Raw genomic sequence first — 20,145 nt, 5'->3', positions numbered from 1 at the left:
AGAGGCATTTTAATGATTGTCTTTAAATAAGAATTTTCTTTTGTTTGCCGTCCATCATTAAGGCCTTTTCAATTACTTAACAGGGAAATGTTGCACACAAACTGCAAGAAAAAAATGCAGTGTTCTGTTTGTTCGAACAACATATTCTGAGTTTGCCTTCAGAAACATCTAACTCAATTTATTTATGATGGGAAAGGAATTTGGGTGATTGCCCTTGATAAGGACTTGTGCACCACTCACTTCCATATCTGTAAGAGGTTTTTAAACATAATACGTAAAGTTCAGATCAGAGTGCTCATGTGGGCGTATAGAGGCTCAAACTGGTGCCTGCTGTGCATGTGAACACTTCTGGCACAAGTCCCATCAAACACCATATTGATGAAGGCGATAGCGCAGATGTAGTGAGCCCTGCCAGAAGAATGCAGAGCAGATCGATCATTTCTCTGCTGAGTGAACGTAAACAGTGGCATTCTGGAGCTCAGCAATCCAAGTACAGCAACTATGGCTGCACATGTTTAGCAGCAGCAAGGCATCCCCATCAGCTCTATTCAAAGGGATCATCAACTACTTATAGGTTAGTTGCTGATTCATTTCTTCTGACTGGGGCGGCACGGTGGCACAGTGGTCTTACAGCACCAGGGACCCGCTTCAATTCTGGCCTCCGGTCACTGTCTGTGTGGAGTTTGCACATTCTCCCTGTGTCTGCATGAGTTTCCTCCGGGTGCTCCAGTTCCCTCCCACAGTCCAAGGATGTGTGGGTTAGGTGGATTGGCCATGCTAAATTTACCCTAATGTCAGGGGATTAGCAGGGTAAATGTGTGGGGTTACTGAGATAGGGGCTGAGTGGGATTGTGGTCGGTGCAGACTCGATGGGCCGAATGGCCTCCTTCTGTACTGTCGGGATTTTATGGACTGTTTCTATAATTGCTAAAGCCCACATGGAGTGGTTTGCCAGCTACTGAAGACTTTGTTCTGACTTTAAGACTTTTGCACAAACCAATTGCCTTGGAATACAGCATGACTGGCAGAATGAGAAGAGGTCCAAAGATGTGCGAGTTAGCTTGATTGGCCATGGTAAATTGCCCCTCAGTGTCAGGGGGACAAGCAGGGCAAATACGTGGGGCTACGGGGATAGGAGCTGGGTGGGACTGTGGTCGGTGCAGACTCGATGGGCCAATTGGCGGCCTCCTGCACTGTAGGGATTCTATGAGGACACACCGAACAGGACAAACTGCTGGAAGAGTGAAGAGGAGGAGGGATAGAAGGACTCTCAGCATGATGTCATATCTTCCCGTGATGTTGAAGGAACAGTTTTTGTCAGTAAAGAACAATGGGGACGATTCTCCCCCAAAAATTCGAAATGTCAAATTAGCGTAAAAGCAGGAGTAATTCACGCTGTCCTTTTCAGCAGGACTTTAAAAAAGAATCTCCCGCACTCTGTGCAGTGCAGAGTGCACTGGCATGAATCATGTTAAAATTTAGTCGGTGGGGCCTATTCCCGCTGGAGAGGCCAGCAGCATAGCACAGAGTGGGCCACTGTGCATGCACCGATCTGTCAACACCGAGATCAGCGCATGCTCAGTGGCCCTTGTCTTCTGGCCTCCCGATTGCTGGCCAGCTCAAATGCTGGCCAGCCCTGCGATCCTGCAACGCCGGCCGTGCGACCCCCACCCCCCGGCCTGATCGCTACCCCCGTGGACACGCCCAGGCCAGCCTCGACCCCCTGCTTCCGTCAGTCCCGATTCCCACAAAATGGCCCCCACTGGAGTCTCCCGGCCTGCTACGTTAAAAAAGCAGCCCAACGGGATGGGAGCATCTCCCTCAATGTGTACAACATCTATGCTTCAATAAGGATTTCCTCTCTGAAATCTGTCACCAGCTACAGTTGCCACATCAGAGCAAAGTGAGGATCAAATTGCTATGAAGGTGACTGTGGCCATGGGCATTTATGCATCAGGCTCCTTCCAAGCTGAAGCTGGAGATACTTGCTATAAAGGAGGTTACCAAGGCTCTCGACTCAGAGTGCTGATTACATTTCAGTCTCTCTTGCTAGAGACAAGTAGGCAGAACAAGTTTGTGGCTTTGCTAGAATGACAGACTTCCTCATGGTGCGAGGTACCATTGACTGTGCATACATAACTTTGCAGATGTTGCATGGCAACTCTGAGATGTACCACAACTGCATGGGAGCCTATTCCCTCAACATCTAGCTGGTGCACAACTGTAGTAACTGGAGATGACTGAATATGGCTCCAAAAACAAGAAGGGTTTATTGAACTATAATAACTACTTACATTCTAAGGATCTATGGACAGAGAACAGAGCCAACGTTGCGAGTCTGGAGACTCTTTGTCCTTTTGTTACTTGTCACCTGCCCTGGCTGCAGGTGACTTGTGCTTGACATTTCACCAGCTTAAGGTTTTGTCTGTCTTGCTATCCGCTAAATTACAAGTTAAATCAAGCGGCAGTGTTTCTCCACTGTCAGTGTTCTGTTGTACTTCCACCATTGTTCGGCCAGGTGGTAGTTCTTGGGTATCTGAAAGGAGAGCAGGGGATGGTGGTGGTGTGTAGACAGTGACACCTACAATGGTTTCTGCATCACCACTGATTATGGCCTCAGTCATGGCTGTTCCCATGGTGAGAGAGCACTGTCTCTTCCATAGACACAAGGACGTACAGCTAAGTTTGTCCCACATCAATTGGCTCCTGCTCCACTGATTATGTACCACTTTATCCTGCAAGAGAGGGAGGTATGTCAGTGAGTGAGTGTAATCTATTTGTGTAATGTGGCTGCCATACTTGAATAGCTGGCAATACATGTAAGCTCTGAACTTTGAATGTGGGGGTTTACGGTAATGTTCAGTATATGAGTGTGATGCATCTCAGAATATTAGTAAAGAATCCTAATTGACGGGAATTTTTGGCGTTGGGTAATGGGTGTTGAACAGTTGCTGAAGCTAGTCGCACAGTTGGTGGAATATGGGATTTGAAAACAGATTCGCTGATCCTGACCACTCACATGGTCATTGAACCTATTGCGGCACTGTTTCTGAGGATTGACTCCTGGCATTGAATTCTGCCATGATTGTCTGCTCTGACTGCGTTTTGGCTGTGTTTCTGGAGGGTCTGCTTAACTTACCTCCACGGCAGCTACAGGACATCTCTCCTCCTTTCTGCCATCTCAGCCAAGGCTTCCAGTACAGCATCCAAAAAACCTTGGGGCAAGCTCTCTCCATGTTGTGACGTTATTCAGTCTTATTCCACATCAGAGTGACTTGCATAAGGGCTTTCACCAACCGCTGCAGCAATAATGCACCTCTCTCTTTTAAGAGATGCAAGTTAGCTTTAATTTGTTTTAGCCTCTCAAGATTTAGCGCCCCTTGCTGAAGCATGCAGCAGCTCAAAGTGCAGTTAGCTTTGGCTGCCTGCTGCAAATGATTGTAATGAGTAGGCAGCACAAAGTTGGCAGGTAGGCAACGTGGCAATCGGGTGGTACAATGGCTAGCACTGCTGCCTACCAGCGTCAAGGACCTGGATTCAATTCCCGGCTTGGGTCACTGACTGTGTTGTTGCTTCAGAAGGAACTCTTCAAATGCAGACAATAAAAATAGAATAAAAAACTTACTCCAACTTATAAATCAAAGAAAGGGTTTAATAAAGAAACTTCATTACTCCAAACTTGGGGCCTCGCCCTGGGCCAATCCAAGCCTCCCACAATTCTGCACAGGTTCTTATTTATAGTGAGTCAGCTGACTATTACATCATTCTGTAATTGGTTCCATGGTTTACTGGGTCATTGGTTCCCATTGTTCACATTACATCCAATGCAAAGTTGTCACCGGTTATGTTCTAACAGATTCCCTTTATTATTTTTTCCAAAATAATTTAAGACAACCATCCTCCAGTATTCTTAACAACTTTCCAGCACCCACACCCCTTTTTGTAAAACAAGTCGGATACCTGTAGATTTGCACCAACCCAGTTAAGTTTGGAAACGTCCTTGTTTTCCAGCGTTTGTTTAACGCTGGCCAAATCAATTCTTAGTTGTTTTTCTGTTACACTTTTTGTTGAGTGAACACTGGCACTTTCTTACCCAATGTGCCCATAAAAAATAATTCTGTTAGTGTCAGACAAATATATCCCCATATCCAACGCCTCCACTAATGCTAGGGTTTCAGCCGCCAATGTGCTTTTGACTACCCTTTTTATTTTCTTTGCTTCCCAGGCCAAGGGGCAACATTTTCCTTCCTTACCTATCAGGAATATTATGGACCCAGCACCGCTTGAATGTCCATCTGATAGATTGGCATGTGAGGCATCACTAAACACAACCAACTTCATATCTTCCGGTTCTCCTAGTGCTGGGAATTTAATCTCACGTTTCTCTAATTTTAGCTTTTTTCATGTTTTATTACCCTGCAAGATCTCTCTGAGTGTAGCGCACCTCAACATATTACTGAGCTCTAGGACATTATAGCTCCCATCCGGTCTTATCTTTGGGCATAGCTAATTTAGCTGTCCTATCATACTCCTCAATAATTGTTTCTTTTTCGTTGGCCTGTTCCTCTTTTTCCATTGACCTTTCTCTAATGATGGGAATGGGATCAATATTGTTTAGATATCCCTGTTGACTCATCATTACACCAGAGGTACTTTGTCGGATATCAAGACCAAAACATTGAAAAGCGCCAACTAGTTGACTCCCTATAAATTCTGTTTTCAGCTTCTCAATTATCCTTTTTTCAAATCCTTCTGTGCCACCCCATAGAAAATCATCCATATGCATCACACAAATTCCAGCTAATTTTCCTTCATCCTTCCAGTAAAACATTGCTGGACCTGCTTTTAACTTTACACAGCCAGTCTTCAGCAATACAGATCGTACAGAGAAATACCACACCCTTGATGCATCACTTAACCCATATACGCATTTGCTCAATTTCCACAAATGTCCCTGTGTGTTACCTGCTTCTTTGGTTGGCCTCAAAAAAACTTTTCTCTGAAATGTTTCACCCTTTAGAAATGCTGCTTTGATATCAATTGATTTACACATCCAATTATTAGATGCTAAAACCGCGAAAAAATTTTTCAGTGCGTTGCTTTCCCTGCTTGTGGGTGAATCAACCCTAATGTGTCTCTCCCATCCAAATGTTCCTCATACCCACAGGCTACTAATCTGGCTTTAGCTTTATACGTTCCATCTTGCAAAACTTTCTCTGTGCAAACCCACCTATGATACAAAGCAGGCTGCCCTTCATCTGCTACCTCTGTGTACATCCCAAACTCCTTCCAATAGTCCAGCTCTCTTTGTTTGGCCTCTCTTACTTTTACGAGCTCCATTTTGTTTGCAGTTATCAATACTTCCTTATCGTGGGGGCTTCTACTCCTATTCCTATCATTGGTTTGATTCCTAACGTTCCTCGTTAAACTCTGGCCTCTACTGTCGTGTCTGTTTCTGTCAGGGCTGCGACTCTCAGACTGCTGTTCTCTGTTGACACACCTTTGGTCACAGATTCGTGACTTTTTCCTGGGTTCATAAATGCTTACTGTCTCATCATCAGGACTTGGGTCTCACTTTTTTTGTTTCCATCTGTCCACCCTATTTTTCCAATCTATAGCTTTGGTTTCTTTCCCTCGCTCTTGGACATTGAGCCAGTGTCTGTACTTTCCTGAGGCCTTTCCTGTTTTCCCGACTATAATGGCCTCCCCCACTTGCTTGATCCTTTGGTTATGTATGATACCACTGTGCCTACTTTGGGTAGCTGAACCTTTGAAGTAACAGCTTCATCCCCTGCTTCACTGGTACTTTGTTGTTCATCAGATTCCCTCTCATCTATTGTTGATAGATCCTCATAATAGCTCAGGTTATGTGCATGTGAGGTACAAGGTGCCTTCTGCACTCTGCATCTTGCTCAGATGCTCCAAATTCATACCCAAGTCCAACTACTCTCGAAGAGTGGGCTCTCACTGTCTGGTTATCGTGTTGTACTATAACTACCTTGCTGTCTGTTTCTAGCACTTTCCTGGGCCCTTTCCACTCTCTTTTGGTAGACCCTATCCCTTTTCTCAAAGTATACCCACAATGGTCTTATGCAATGTCGTAGGGCCCTTCTTATCCATTCTGAAACCTCAGCCTTAATGAAGGTCTTTCTCCCTGCATGCATAGCATTTAAGTGTGCAGAAAACATGGAGCTAATGCTTGCTCCTAGCGCCAGAGGAGCATCTGTTAATATTGACGGCAACTTTGGATTCCTCGCATATACCAGCTGGTATGGACTATAGCCCCCCACCATTTGTAATGAACTTTTCACGTGCACTGTCCGTGCTAATGCAACCTGCAATTTACAGCCCGGTTGATCCGCCAAAATTTCATGCAATACGTCATCTATAACTGCGTGATCCCTTTTACAGAGGCCATTGCTGAATGGGCTCTCTGCTGCAGTGTGCATTATTACAATATTTAAATTTTTGTACACATCTTGAAACTCATCATTTGTGAATTTGCCCTCATAGTCCATTAAAAATTTAGACAGTGCCCCCAATCCTGTTCCAATCCAGTGGGTCATAATTTTATCGACAATAGTCTTTTTATCTTTGCTGTAAATCACCTTGGATATGCTAAACTGGGTGGCCATGTCAACAAAGTGCAATAGATAGATGTCTTTGTCCTTGTCTCACATCTTTAGATCCATCGCCACTACATCATTGAAATTTCGTGCTAATGATAGATTCACGACGGGATGCGGGGATGTCCTTCTATATTTTATTCAAATTTCACACTGGGGGCTGATATTTGTTCTATGAGATCATTATATCCTTTGTCCAGCACACCTGCATCCTGCAGCAGTGCTCTCAGTCTGGGTGGTGTTGGATGACCAAACTGCTTATGGAGTTTCAGAATAATCTTCTTTTTGTCCACCATGCTATTGTCTGTTTGCGACACTAATGCCTGATGAATCCTTTGGTCTGATAATTTTGGTTCGCTTAAAGGAAGACAATAATGGTCAGATCTTGTAAAATGTAGGTCCACAGTTTTCCCAAAAACTACAGCTTTATCCTGTTTCAAATCCATGGTCATCTAAGCTTTCTTCATCGCAGTCCTGCTTAACAACAAAGATATACCACTGGGAACTACATCTGTACTTATAAATAAACTGATTCCCGCAATCCTACAGGGAAGTATCACCCTTTTAGACGTTTGACTGTTGTCATCTCCAAATCTAAAGCAGGTGGAACTATCTTGTTCTTTTCCTTTCTTTCGGTCTTTATGATCAAGAGACCCTCAATAACAATTTAGCCAATCTTGGCCGCAGACAGTGGATGTGCATCTACTATCTAAAACAGCACAGTTGAAAGAGTCTATCATCAGGACGCTCATTATGGGACTCAACATTTCTGCCACCAAAACAATGCCTTCCTGGTCCTTATCCTCGTCACTGTCGGTTTCCACGTATTCTGTGTCACACGTGGTTTCAAAGACACAATTTCTTCTTTTCGGACAGTTTGCAATGTAGTGGTATGGGGAATCACATTGGAAACAGCAATTCACAATCCCTCCAGCATTCCTTCGATTTAAACATCTTTTATCAGTTTCCCATGTGCGTCTTCTTTCCCCATTTTCAAATCAGTTGTAACTGTTTTCAACACTAGGTCTGTTATTAAAGTAACTGTCTCTGTTTAAAGACCTTCGTGTACCATTTGGTCTAGCATGCGATTGAGTCACCATTGACTCCTCTGTTCTGGGCGCTATGGCACTCCGGTTTGTATTGAACAAGGTGGCGGGGAAGGATTGTTTCCCGAAAAACCTTTTTAATGATGCTGCCATTTGAGGGGCTCTGTTCCCCTTAATTGTTGCCAAAAGAGGGGCTCTGTTCCCCTTAATTGTATTCCAAACATTACTAAAAGAGTATCCATGTGCAACAGACATGCACAGTCCAACAGCTCAAAGGCCAATACTGCATCTGGAATCTCCAAATTAAATTTAATTAGCCTATTATGGCCCCTATCAAAATCCACGATATACTCTTCCATGGACTGGGTATCTTGTCTCCTAATCCTGTCAAACATCACCCATCCTTCATAATTCTCCAAGAACCCATCTTTTTGGTAAAACCTATCGAAGTATTGTAGCAGGAGCTGTAGCCCTTCTTCTTTATTTAGGGCCTCTGCCGTCCAATTGGAAAATACTTTGCTTCTTATCTTGCTCCTAATTGGAAGTGACAAAGCTAATGCCAGACCTTGCTTTTTTTTTGGTATTGTGGTGATGAGGTTCCACATTTCCACCTCTGCCTTCCATTGCCGATATGGTTCAGCATCTGAAAAGACAGGAGGACAATCCAATCCCACCGGTTTACTTCTAGCTTCTGCTATGGTTGCAGCACTTCTTCAAAAACAAACACCAAGTTATGATGGATTTTCCTCTGCTACCAATGTTACTTCAGAAGGAACTCTTCAAATGCAGACAATAAAAATAGAACAAAAATTACTCCAATTTATAAATCAAAGAAAGGGTTTAATAAAGAAACTTCATTACTCCAAACTTGGGGCCTCACCCTAGGCCAATCCAAGCCTCCCACAATGCTACACGGGTTCTTATTTATAGTGGGTCACCTGACTATTACATCATTTTGTAATTGGTTCCATGGTTTACTGGGTCAATTGACCCTTACACCTTGTTCCATTGGTCACATTACATCCAATACAAAGTTGTCACCGGTTACATTCTGACATGTGTGAGTTTCCTCCGGGTGCTCCGGTTTCCTCCCACAGTCCAAAGATGTGCAGGTTAGGTGGATTGGCCATGCTAAATTGTCTGTTAGTGTCAGGGGGATTAGCGGAATAAATATGTGGGGTTATGGAGAAAGGGCCTGGATGGGATCATTGTCGGTGCAGGCTCGATGGGCAGAATGGCCTCCTTCTGCACTAGGGATTCTATGCTATCTTCATCACATTGAATTGGCATGTGTTAATCATGCAGTTTGAGACCCATACCCATTTTTGGGGGCTGTGTAATTTAACACCGATAGAATTAATAGTGTCCTGTTCATCTTATCAATTCTCTCAGGAATTCCTACTTAATTTCACTAATTTTAATCAGTCAGCCCAAAGAGCAAATTTTTAGAGGCTTAGAAAGTTGATGCTGTCAATAAGACTTCCAGGCACACTGTGGGAGTATGGTGAGAGATTGGCAGAATAGGCTGAACCCCAAATACATGGGAGTGAAACCTGATCAGAGGTGGTGGAGATTGTTTGTTTATTCAAATTGGGAAGGAGCAGGTGGTCGACCTGGGGTTGGGGGGGGAGGGGGTGGGTTGGGGGGGAAGGGGTGGGGGGGCGGGAGGTTGTCAATCAGGTGGCCTGCTGATCCCATAAAGAGAATGAGGGCATGAGGAGGAGAGAGATGACGGCTTCATGGTTGGATGATCGCAGACCCGGGGAGGGTTCATTTGATGCCTCGTTGGAGGATCAAAATTAGGAGGCTGAAGGATGATTGGAGAACTTATGTTGGATAGGAGACCAAGTGGGGAAGGTCGGTGGAAGGTTGTCTGGATTTGGAGGTTCCTCAGGCAGGCATCTGGATCCAGAAGGCAGGTGCAAAAAGGCACTTAGCCCATTCTGAATCTACGAAATCTTCACCTCGTTTTAATCTAGTTGCAGATAATGGATCAAAGCTCGGAATTAACCTTGTATGAGGTGATGCACTTGGGCAGGACAAACAGAACAAGGGAAATCATGTTAAAGGCAGGACCCTGGGAAGCATCGAGGATCAGAGGGACCTTGGTGTGCATGTACATCTTCAGTTAGCGGGACAGGTGTATAAAGTGGTTAAGAAAGCATATGGGATACTTGCCTTTATTGGCAGAGGCATAAAATTTAAGAGTAGGTGCTGGAACTATATAAAACGTTGGTTAGCACACAGTTGGAGTATTGTGTGCAGTTCTGGAATCCACATTATAGGAGGGATGTGATAGCACTGGAAAGGGTGCAGAGATTTACCAGGATGTTGCCTGGACAGGCGAGTTTCAATTATGAAGAGAGATTGGATAGACTGGGGTTGTTTTCCTATGAGCAGAGGAGACTGAGGGGGACATGATTGAGATCTATAATATGAGGGGCATAGATAGAGTGGACAGGAAGAAATGTTTCCCCTTGGTGGAGGGTTCAATGACCAGGTGACATAGATTTAAGGTAAGGGGCAGGAGGTTTCGAGGGGATGTGATTTTACCCAGAAGGTGGTGGGAATCTGGAAGTCACTGCCTGAAAGGGCAGTGAAGGCAGAGACTCTCATAACATTTACAAATATTTAGAGGTGCACATGCGATGTCAAGGAATACAGGGCTATGGACCAAAAAATGGAAAACAATTAGAATAATTGGGTGTCTTGTCTTTAACACCACTGGTGCAATGGGTCGAAGGGCCTTTTTCTTTGCTGTAGACCTCTCTGGCTCTACAGGTGGGATTATCTTGCTGCCCTCGCCCCAAAACCGGAAAACCCCGCCCAAGGTCAATGAGCCTTTGCATGGTCCGCACCCACACACTCCTGCCCACTACGATTCCCGTGGCGGACGGGATGAGAAAATTCCCCCCATGACTATTACTTGGCTAATTCAAGCTTGTGCAGTAGCTTGGCCAAATTGACTCTGGAAGGTTTTTTGCTATCCTGTAATATTGTTAAAGAGTCAATGTAGCCATCGTGCATGCAAGGTGCGATAGAGGTAATGAAGCAGTCAGTAGGTCTTTCACACTTCAATAGTGAACTCCCAACTGATACTGCTACCATAAGTAAAGGCACTTTTTAATGTCTTCATCTGATATCAACAAGCATTTAAACTTTCTCTGGATCTCCCAAACTGATAGCAGTACTCAAAACTCCCTGATTGACTTTGTCAACACCATAAAGTATTTCAGGACATCGGTGTACTTACCTGCAATGCCGTGCCTGAACAGTTGGTGCAGGGGACGACCTCAAGATCAGATTTCTAGGCAGGCTTGCTTGATGTGTGTTCGTTCATTTTAAATGTTGAAAATGAACTGGCACATGAGAGCTTCCATGTTAGGAACTGTATTGTAAAGGGATTGGCTTCTTCTTATGTCCGAATGATGTACGTAGGTCCTTCCCCCTACATCTAACCCAGAGCCCCCAAATCAGGATAAAATTATCTTTTGATATTACTGGTCTTCAGACTGGCACAGAGGAAGGATCAATTTGTCCTGTAATCTCTTGTTTTATTTGTGGGCTTGTTTATGTTTCTCTAGTGCCTACGATCAGAAGCCACCCGCAGGATTGAAACCCTCTAACCCGCCAACCCCATCCAGCACACCAGTTTCTCCCTTGCACCATGGGTCACCTAATCCTGCAGCAACTCCCAAACCGGACAGAAGTTTTCCAGCTCATCTGCCTACTACCCAGCCCATTCCAGAGAATGCCTATCCAATGGATCCTAGGTCAGCAAGTACACTTAGTTATTTCCTATATTGATTTAGATCTGATAAGCATTTGCTGATTCCACCCATGAATATCTCCTAAACTCAGCTGGAGGCGAGTCAGACCTGAATAAAGAATAGAATAATAGAATACTATGTTAATTGATTTCTTGCGGGACCATCATCACATATTGGTGTTGAGTAGTTGCTGTCTGTGTTTAAAGCTACTGACAGTACAAGGATAAGTGGACCCCAAGCTGGTGTGGATATATATTATATAATGACGGGAGTGAAATTGCTCTTGGGCAGTCGTACAAAACGGTTGATAGGGAATTGGTAGCCTGCTTAATGCCTTGAGGATTTTCTTCCTCACTAAAGTCAGTGGAAAGGAAGATCAGACAGGGTGGAAAGCAGGCTCACTCTTTCCTGCTCTGTGCACCACCCACGGCCAGTTTCACCTTTGGCCTTTTCAAATCGTTGGCAAATTCACTGCCTGCTACTCATTATAAAAAATATCTCGCATTTTTCTACATTGTCATTAGATTCTACTTGTTCTCTGAAATATGAGTGAATAATTGATATGTGAGAATGATTGCAAAGCTGTATTATAATCGAGTTCAGATGTTTAAAAAAAAAACTGAAGGCAAAACTGTGGAACTGTTTCTAACTCATCCCAAACCCCAAGAATATATTGCAACTTGCAATGATTCTCTGGTGCCTGTTAACTTTCTAAAAATGACAAGAAGGGTAATTTTTTCTGACTCTCAATAAGTGCTCCTGGGGTATAAAGCCCCGTGTTGGGTATGTTAGGTCCAGACAGCTAACAACGGAGGGAGCTCTGGAGGAATACAAAGAAAGTAGGAAAGAACTCAAACGGGGAATTAGAAGGGCAAAAAGGGGTCACGAAATGTCCTTGGCAGACAGGATTAAGGAGAATCCCAAGGCATTTTATTCATACGTTAGGAACAAAAGGGTTGTCAGGGAAAAAATCAGACCTCTCAGGGACAAAAGTGGGGAATTATGCTTGGAGCCCAAAGAAGTAGGGGAGATCCTAAATGAATACTTTGCGTCGGTATTCACAAAGGAGAGGGATGTGTTGACTGGGAGTGTCTCGGAGGGGAGTGTTGAACCGTTGGAGAAAATCTCCATTACAAAGGAGGAAGTGTTAGGTTTGTTAGAGAATATAAAGACTGACAAATCCCCAGGGCCTGATGGAATCTATCCAAGGCTGCTTAGGGAGACGAGAGGTGAAATCGTTGGGCCTCTGACGCAAATCTTTGTCTCGTCACTGGACACAGGTGAGGTCCCAGAGGATTGGAGGATAGCCAATGTGGTCCCATTATTTAAGAAGGGTAGGAAGGATAACCCGGGTAATTATAGGCTGGTGAGCTTGACGTCCGTGGTGGGGAAGTTGTTGGAGAAGATTCTTAGAGATAGGATGTATGCGCATTTAGAAAGGAATAAACTCATTAATGATAGTCAGCATGGTTTTGTGAGAGGGAGGTCATGCCTCACTAACCTGGTGGAGAATTTTGAAGAAGTGACCAGAATGGTTTACGAGGGAAGGGCCGTGGATGTTGTCTATATGGACTTTAGTAAAGCGTTTGACAAAGTCCCTCATGGTAGGCTGGTGAAAAAGGTTGGATCTCATGGGAGAAAGGGGGAGGTGGCTAGATGGGTGGAGAACTGGCTTGGTCACAGAAGACAGAGGGTGGTAGTGGAGGGGTCTTTTTCTGGCTGGAGGCCTGTGACTAGTGGTGTTCCGCAGGGCTCTGTATTGGGACCTCTGCTGTTTGTGATTTATATAAACGATCTGGAAGAAGGTGTAACTGGGGTGATCAGTAAGTTTGCGGACGACACAAAATTGGCAGGACTTGCAGATAGTGAGGAGCATTGTCAGAAGCTACAGAAGAATATAGATAGGCTGGAAATTTGGGCAAAGAAATGGCAGATGGAGTTCAATCCTGATCTATGCGAAGTGATGCATTTTGGTAGAAATAATGTAGGGAGGAGCTATACGATAAATGGCAGAACCATAAAGGGTGTAGATACGCAGAGGGACCTGGGTGTGCAAGTCCACAGATCCTTGAAGGTGACGTCACAGGTGGAGAAGGTGGTGAAGAAGGCATATGGCATGCTTGCCTTTATAGGACGGGGCATAGAGTATAAAAGTTGGGGTCTGATGTTGCAGATGTATAGAACGTTGGTTCGGCCGCATTTGGAATACTGCGTCCAGTTCTGGTCGCCACACTACCAGAAGGACGTGGAGGCTTTGGAGAGAGTACAGAGGAGGTTTACCAGGATGTTGCCTGGTATGGAGGGGCTTAGTTATGAGGAAAGATTGGGTAAACTGGGGTTGTTCTCCCTGGAAAGACGAAGAATGAGGGGAGACTTAACAGAGGTGTATAAAATTACGAAAGGCATAGATAGGGTGAACGGTGGGAAGCTTTTCCCCAGGTCGGTGGTGATGTTCACGAGGGGTCATAGGTTCAAGGTGAAGGGGGGAGATTTAACACAGATATCAGAAGGACATATTTTACACAGAGGGTGGTGGGGGCCTGGAATGCGCTGCCAGGCAAGGTGGTGGAGGCGGACACACTGGGAACGTTTAAGACTTATCTAGATAGCCACATGAACGGAGTGGGAATGGAAGGATACAAAAGAATGGTCTAGTTTGGACCAGGGAGCGGCACGGACGTGGAGGGCCGAAGGGCCTGTTCCTGTGCTGTATTGTTCTTTGTTCTTTGCAGTTCTAATCTACTCTATAATGGCTTTTATTTGCTCGGGGTACTTGCGCATCCAGCAGAAGCTCTCAATATCGACACTGTCATGTGTCATTGATGTGTGATGACATTAATGCTGAGTGATTAACGAAGGTGAAGTAAGTACCATAAGTTTATTGTGCCATAACATGCTGTTTATTTCCGAGGACTGGTTTCACCCATATATTTCAGAATGTAACATAATTTGGAGTGAGAAAGGGCTATTTGTCCATCAAATCCACATGCAGTTATTCTCCCGTGGGTATTTCCCCTCACCCCACCTGTGTGCTTACTTGAACAAACATAAGTTCCTTCACCGAGATCCTTAAAAAATTAAGCAATGTTAATGAAAATCTCTAACATTCAAATCCCCTTCTCATACATGTGTAATTAATTTTAAACATCCAAAGTTACTTCAGAGTTCAACAAAATGGTTATAGGTCACTGGAGCTCCCCCATGCTTCCTTGGGTAATAATTCGGCAGCAAATCTATTACTCAAGTTTGTTGCATGAGATATTTGGATTTAACAATGTACTCCTGAAGAAATTAATTTCTCTATGAGAAAACACATTTTTGCCTTTAGTTCAGAAGGCCAAAATGAATGTTATACCATACAGCACTATAGTACCTTTCTTCTGCTCTTGTAGATATGCATTTAAAGATGTATGTATATAAAATGTCATAGGTTATTTATTGTTAAGCAATGAATTAAGACTCTTAAAATTTTACTTCTGCTGCAGTGCCTCAAACTAAGCCCTGATATTAGTTTTGCACTTTCATCCCGTGTTCTCCAGAGTATTAGGATCTTTTGTGCAGAGGCCACTTATTTTGCAAGTCAATGCTAGTTTGCTGCGGACTATGATCAGGTGTATTTCAGTAGTCACTAAACTTTCCCGCTCTGTTATCACATGCAGATTTCGGCGCCAGCTATCCGAGCCGTGCCATTCGTTCCCACCTCCTCATGGACTGCCCAGGGAAGGTCGTCCGATGTACCAGAGGCAGTTGTCAGAGCCCAACATTCCCTTCCCCCCTCAGGGCTTCAAACAGGAATATCATGATCCAGTCTATGAACATGCCACCATGATCAGTGGTCCGACAAACCAGAGTTTTCCGCAACCCATGATGATTAAGCAAGAACCACGGGACTATGCATATGATTCAGGTTAGTGATCTTGACGTACAAACGTGCAAAATAAGATCCAAGGTAGCAGTGTCAATGAGAAGAAAGGTCCTCAGCTGCAATTTATTGAATAACTTGCTTCTACTATTACACTGAAGGGACTGCTACTGGTCATTTTCAGTCCCAGTGGAGCCTCAGCGTGAATCCATTATCTGATGTGGTAGCATTAGGAAAGTGTTTTGGGCTCACGTTTCCATTGTTCCCTGTGTAAAAATGGCCGGAGATATTGTGGTTATTAAAGATCAACCCATTCATCACCAGGACTGATTGTTTTGCAACTGCTCAAAAAAAGATTTTACTCTGTGCTATTTTCTTCAAATCCTTTATCTTCAATAGTGTTGTGTTTGGTTAAAGGACATCACTCGCGTTCAGCAATTCATTTGTAAGATTCCAAAAAAGATTTAACAGCTGTATAAACCTTGTGTTTTTTGACATAAGTGCGTAATATTAATCAAAACCGATGCATATTTTTTCCAGTGAATGCATCTATCCAACCATTAATCTGCCTATCAGATATTAAAAATCTTGAATATGATCGAAACTTACATAGTTCTGCAACACCTTTGTATAATAATTCTGTCATGTTTATTGGGAAATAGGACGTGGGAACGGGAGTAAGTTATTTGCCTTTAGAGCCTGCTCCGCCATTCGATAAGTTTATGGCTTATCTAATTGTGGCCTCAACTCCACTACCTTGTCAGCCCCTCAATAATCCTTGACCATTAGAAATCTGTCGAACTCAACCTTGAATAAATTCAATGACCCAGCCTCCATCACTTTTGGGGAAGAACATATCACAGAAGTCATAGTATCCCTACAATACAGAAGGAAGCTATTTGGCCCATCAAGTCTGTATCGACCACAATCTCACCCAGGCCATATTCCCGTAACCCCATACGTTTACCTGTTAATCCCCCTGACAGTAGAGTCAATTTAGCATGTCCAATCAGCCTATCTCGCACATCTTTGGATTGTGGGAGGAAACCGGAGCACCCGGAGGAAACCCACGCAGACATGGGGAGAACGTGCAAACTTCACACAGACAGTGACCGAGGCCGGAGTTGAACATGGGTCCCTGGCACTTTGAAGCAGCAGTGCTAACCACAGTGCCACTGTGCCACCCCATCAAAAACTATCATAAACTATCTATCCTCTGAGAGAAAGAAATTTCCTGTCATCCCCATCTCAAAAGAGAGACCTCTTATTCTTAAACTGTGTCCCTAGTTCTAGTCTCCCAACAACAGAGGAAACATTTTCTAGTCCCGTCAAGATCTTACCTGTTTTACTAAGATCACCTCTCGTTTTTCTAAACTCCAAAGGGTATAGTCCTAACCTGCTCAACCTTTCTTTCTAAGATAAGCCTTTCACCCCAGGAATGAGTCAAGTGAATCTCCTTTGAACTGCTTCCAACAAAATAATATGCTTTTTCAAATAAGGAGACCAAAACTGTACACAGCACTACTCCAGGTGTGGTCTCACCAAGGTCCTGAACAATAAAACTTCTCTACATTTATATTCCATGCCCCTTGCAATAAGCACCAACGTACCATTTGCCTTGTACCACATGTAGTACCTGAATATCAACTCCCTGTGATTGATGTACCAGGATACCCAGAATGTTCTATACCATCGGGTTTTGCAGTCTCTCTCTATTTAAATAGTGGACTGCTTTTCTATTTTTCTTACCAAAGTGGACAAGTTCATTCCTTCCCACATTACCCTCCAACTGCCAATTTTTTGCACACTCACATAACCTATCTAGAGATATACAGCACGGAAACTGGCCAACTCGTCTGTGCTGACCAGGTTTCCTAAACTGAAACACTCCCATTTGCCTGCATTTGGCCCATATCCCTCTAAACCTTTCCCGTCCATGTATTTGTCCAAATGACTTTTAAATGTTGTAATAGAGCCAAAGAGATGTACAGCACAGAAACAGGCCCTTTGGCCCAACTCGTCTATGCCGGTATGTCTATATCCCTTTGCAGGCTGTCTATCTCCTCCTGATGACTTACTTTCCTATCTATCTTGATGTAAACAGCAAATCAAGTGGCCTTACCTTTGCTTTCTCAATACGAGGCATTGATATAGATTGTAAATCGTTGAGGCCCTGCACTGATCCCTGTGGCACTTCACTGGTTACAGCTTGCCAGCCTAATAAAGACACACTTATCCACACTCTCTGCTTCCTTTAATCTTCTAGTCATGCTAATGTATTATCCACTATACCATGAGCCCTTATCTTGTGTAATAAGCTTTAGTGCGATACCTTATCAAATGCCTTTTGAAATTCAAATACACCACTGCTACCGACTCCCCTTTTTATCCATCTTGCTTGTTACTTCCTCAAAAAAGCGAATTAATTACACATAATTTCCCTTCAGGTTGACTGTGCTTGATCATATTATGATTTTCTAAATATCATGCTGTAACTTCTTTAATAATGAATTATAACAATTCCCCTGTGACGGATGATAGGCTAACTGGTCGATAGTTTATTGCTTCTATCTCTCCTTTCCTGAATAAATGTTATTATGTTTACTATTTTCCAACCTGCTGGAACCCTTCCATAACCCAAGGAATTTTGAAAGATACTCATCAATGTTTTTAGTATCTCTGCAGTCATTTCTTCTAAGACCTTATGTTGCATGCCATCTGGTCCTGGAGACTTGTCAGCTTTTCCTAGCACCTCTTTCTGGTGATGGTTTTGAGTTCCTCCCTCCATTTCACTTCTTGATTTTCAAGTATCTTTGGGAGATTTTCTGAATCTTCTACAGTAAAGACAGACACAAAATTCCTGTTTAACACCTCTGCCATTTCCTTGTTTCCCATATTTCAATTCCCCACACTCGCGCTCCAGAGGGCCAACACTCGCTTTAGTTACTTTACGGTGGCACAGTGGTTAGCACTGCTGCCTCACAGTGCCAGGGACCCGGATTCAGTTCCCGGCTTGGGTCACTGTCTGTGTGGAGTCTGCACCTTCTCCCTGTGTCTCCAAGGGTTTCCTTTGGTTGCTCCAGTTTCCTACCACAATCTGAAAGACGTACTGGTTGGGTGCATTGGCCATGCTAAATTCTCCCTCAGTGTATCTGAACTGGTGTCAGAATGTGGCAACTAAGGAATTTTCACATTAACTTCATTGCAGTGTTGATGTAAACCTACTTGTGACACAAATAAATAAACTTTAAGGGGGCAATTCTCCCAAAACGATTCTGAGTGTCGAATTCGCCTAAAAACTGGAGTACATCACGCTGTTTTTTTCAGCAGAAGTTTCAAAATGAATCTCCCACACTCAGTGTACTCTGCAGTGCACAAACCTGAATCAGTCCAAAAAGTTGTGGGAAGCGCCAATTCCTGCTGGAGAGGCCGGCAGCATAGTGCTGAGCGGGCCACTGCGCATGTGCCGATCCGTCAACACGAGAACGGCATATGCGCAGTGGCCCCTGTCTGCTGGCTCCTGATTCTGGCCAGCTCAATAGCTGGCCAGCCCCGCGAACCCGTATCACCAGCCGTGCAACACTCCCCCACCATCCGATCGCTGTCCCCTCCGAACATACCCGGGCCAGCCTCGTTCACCCACCACCCCCCCACATACACCCGCAGCTCTGGTCTCCTGGTTTCACCCCCCGCCCCCCCCCCCCCCCCCCCCCCCGCCCAAAACAACATCGATCTTCCCCACCCACATTCCCGAAACACCCCCCCCCCGCCCGATGGCCAGACCCAATCGCTGGCCTCCCTCCCTCTGTCACCCAGCCCAAAGTACAGAGTGGCAGCAGGAGCCCCCACCCTCACAGATTGCCCCCAAGAGGCCCCTCCTCCTTGGCACTGCCTGATACAAGATGGTCGGTGCCAAGATGCTCCCCGGGGAATTGACACTTTGCCCCTTGGACAGTGCAATGGGTCCTAGGCTGGCACTGTCAAGGTGGCAATGCCCAGGGAGCACCATCCTGTGCGCCCCACCGTCTGGGGGTCCTCAATTGAAGCCCCCCTTCTCTCTAGCGGGTCGAGTCGCCAGCTCCCCGCAAGTGAGGAGCTATACCAAACCCAGCTGGAGTGAAATACTCCTAGCAGGGGGTGGGGAAGAGAGGCTAGCAGGCTCGGAGACTTCAGCCCTGGGTCCGCTAATGGAATTTAAATTATATTGAAATGAGAGTCTGCATACATTATGTAGCTCCGTGCCGATGGCGCCGGAAATCCAGCTGCTGGAGATGCGCAGAGGCCATGATGCCCAGTGGAGAGCCCGCAAAATGGCTTCCGCTCGAGTCTCCTCGCCTGCTGCGTTACAAAAGCAGCGCAGCGGGCCGGGAGAATCGCCCCCTAAAACTTGAACTCGTTTCCTGTTTAAATACTTTTATAAACTCTTACTATCTGTTTTTATATTCCTGGCTAGCTTTCTTTTATTTTATACTTTTTCCCCCTTTTTATTTAGTCATTCTTGGCTGGTTCAGAATACTTGTCCAATCTTCTGACCTATCACTAACTTTACAGATTTGGACAGTATTTCTTTCAATTTGATACAATCCTTAACATCCTTGTTTAAACATGGAAGATACATCCTTCTCAAAGAACCTTTCTTTCTCACTGAGATAAATCTTTGCTGAGAGCTATTAAATATCGCCATGAAATTCTGCCACTGCACCTCTACTGTTCTATCTTTTAATCTAGTTTCCCAGTTCAGTTTAGCCAGCTCTGTCTCCATACTCTTATAGCCACTTTTATTTAGTTTTAGAATACTAGATTTAAACCCATAGGCTTCCCTTTCAACTGAACATGAAATT

At 44.5% G+C, this 20,145-nt stretch overlaps 1 protein-coding gene across 2 annotated transcripts in view; it reads left to right on the top strand.

The window, feature by feature from the left end:
• etv1 (ETS variant transcription factor 1) overlaps nucleotides 1–20,145 on the top strand; it is a 160,069-nt gene that overhangs the window by 49,169 nt on the left and 90,755 nt on the right. The window contains exons 7-8 of one of the 2 annotated variants that reach the window (XM_078228070.1): nucleotides 11,257–11,445; nucleotides 15,102–15,349. In XM_078228070.1, coding sequence (XP_078084196.1) covers nucleotides 11,257–11,445; nucleotides 15,102–15,349 — 437 coding nt within the window. The remainder of the gene's footprint in view (nucleotides 1–11,256; nucleotides 11,446–15,101; nucleotides 15,350–20,145) is intronic. The other variant, XM_078228081.1, reaches the window with a different exon arrangement.

This window comes from Mustelus asterias, chromosome 2 (genome assembly GCF_964213995.1).
Source record: "Mustelus asterias chromosome 2, sMusAst1.hap1.1, whole genome shotgun sequence".
Lineage (NCBI taxonomy): Eukaryota > Metazoa > Chordata > Chondrichthyes > Carcharhiniformes > Triakidae > Mustelus > Mustelus asterias.
Note: the sequence above shows the minus strand (reverse complement) of the source record. Positions and strands in the feature narration are given on the sequence as shown.